At 43.4% G+C, this 221-nt stretch overlaps 1 protein-coding gene across 1 annotated transcript in view; it reads right to left on the reverse strand.

The window, feature by feature from the left end:
- LOC119587374 (mucin-2-like) overlaps positions 1-152 on the reverse strand; it is a 15,831-nt gene extending 15,679 nt beyond the window's left edge. The window contains exon 1 of the mRNA XM_037936117.1: positions 74-152. Coding sequence (XP_037792045.1) covers positions 74-152 — 79 coding nt within the window. The remainder of the gene's footprint in view (positions 1-73) is intronic.
- Between the last annotated feature and the right edge of the window lie 69 nt (positions 153-221).

A 221-nucleotide genomic window follows, 5' to 3' on the forward strand; every position in this document is an offset into this window, starting at 1 on the left:
CAGTGTAGAGATGAAACAGTCTTATAACAAGTTGCACCACAAAATCATATCTTAAAAAGCAATATCCACTTACTTCCTGGTGTTACAAGGGCGAGCAGAGGCAGAATAATCATGCTGGGAGTCTGCATTGGTCCATGGAGACACCTGTGCATGACCGAATGTTTTGCTTGTTACTTGTTCGGTGGAAGATGTTGGCGATTTCAGTGTATGCTGCTGAAGGT

Source organism: Penaeus monodon, chromosome 22 (genome assembly GCF_015228065.2).
Source record: "Penaeus monodon isolate SGIC_2016 chromosome 22, NSTDA_Pmon_1, whole genome shotgun sequence".
Taxonomy (NCBI): Eukaryota; Metazoa; Arthropoda; class Malacostraca; order Decapoda; family Penaeidae; genus Penaeus; species Penaeus monodon.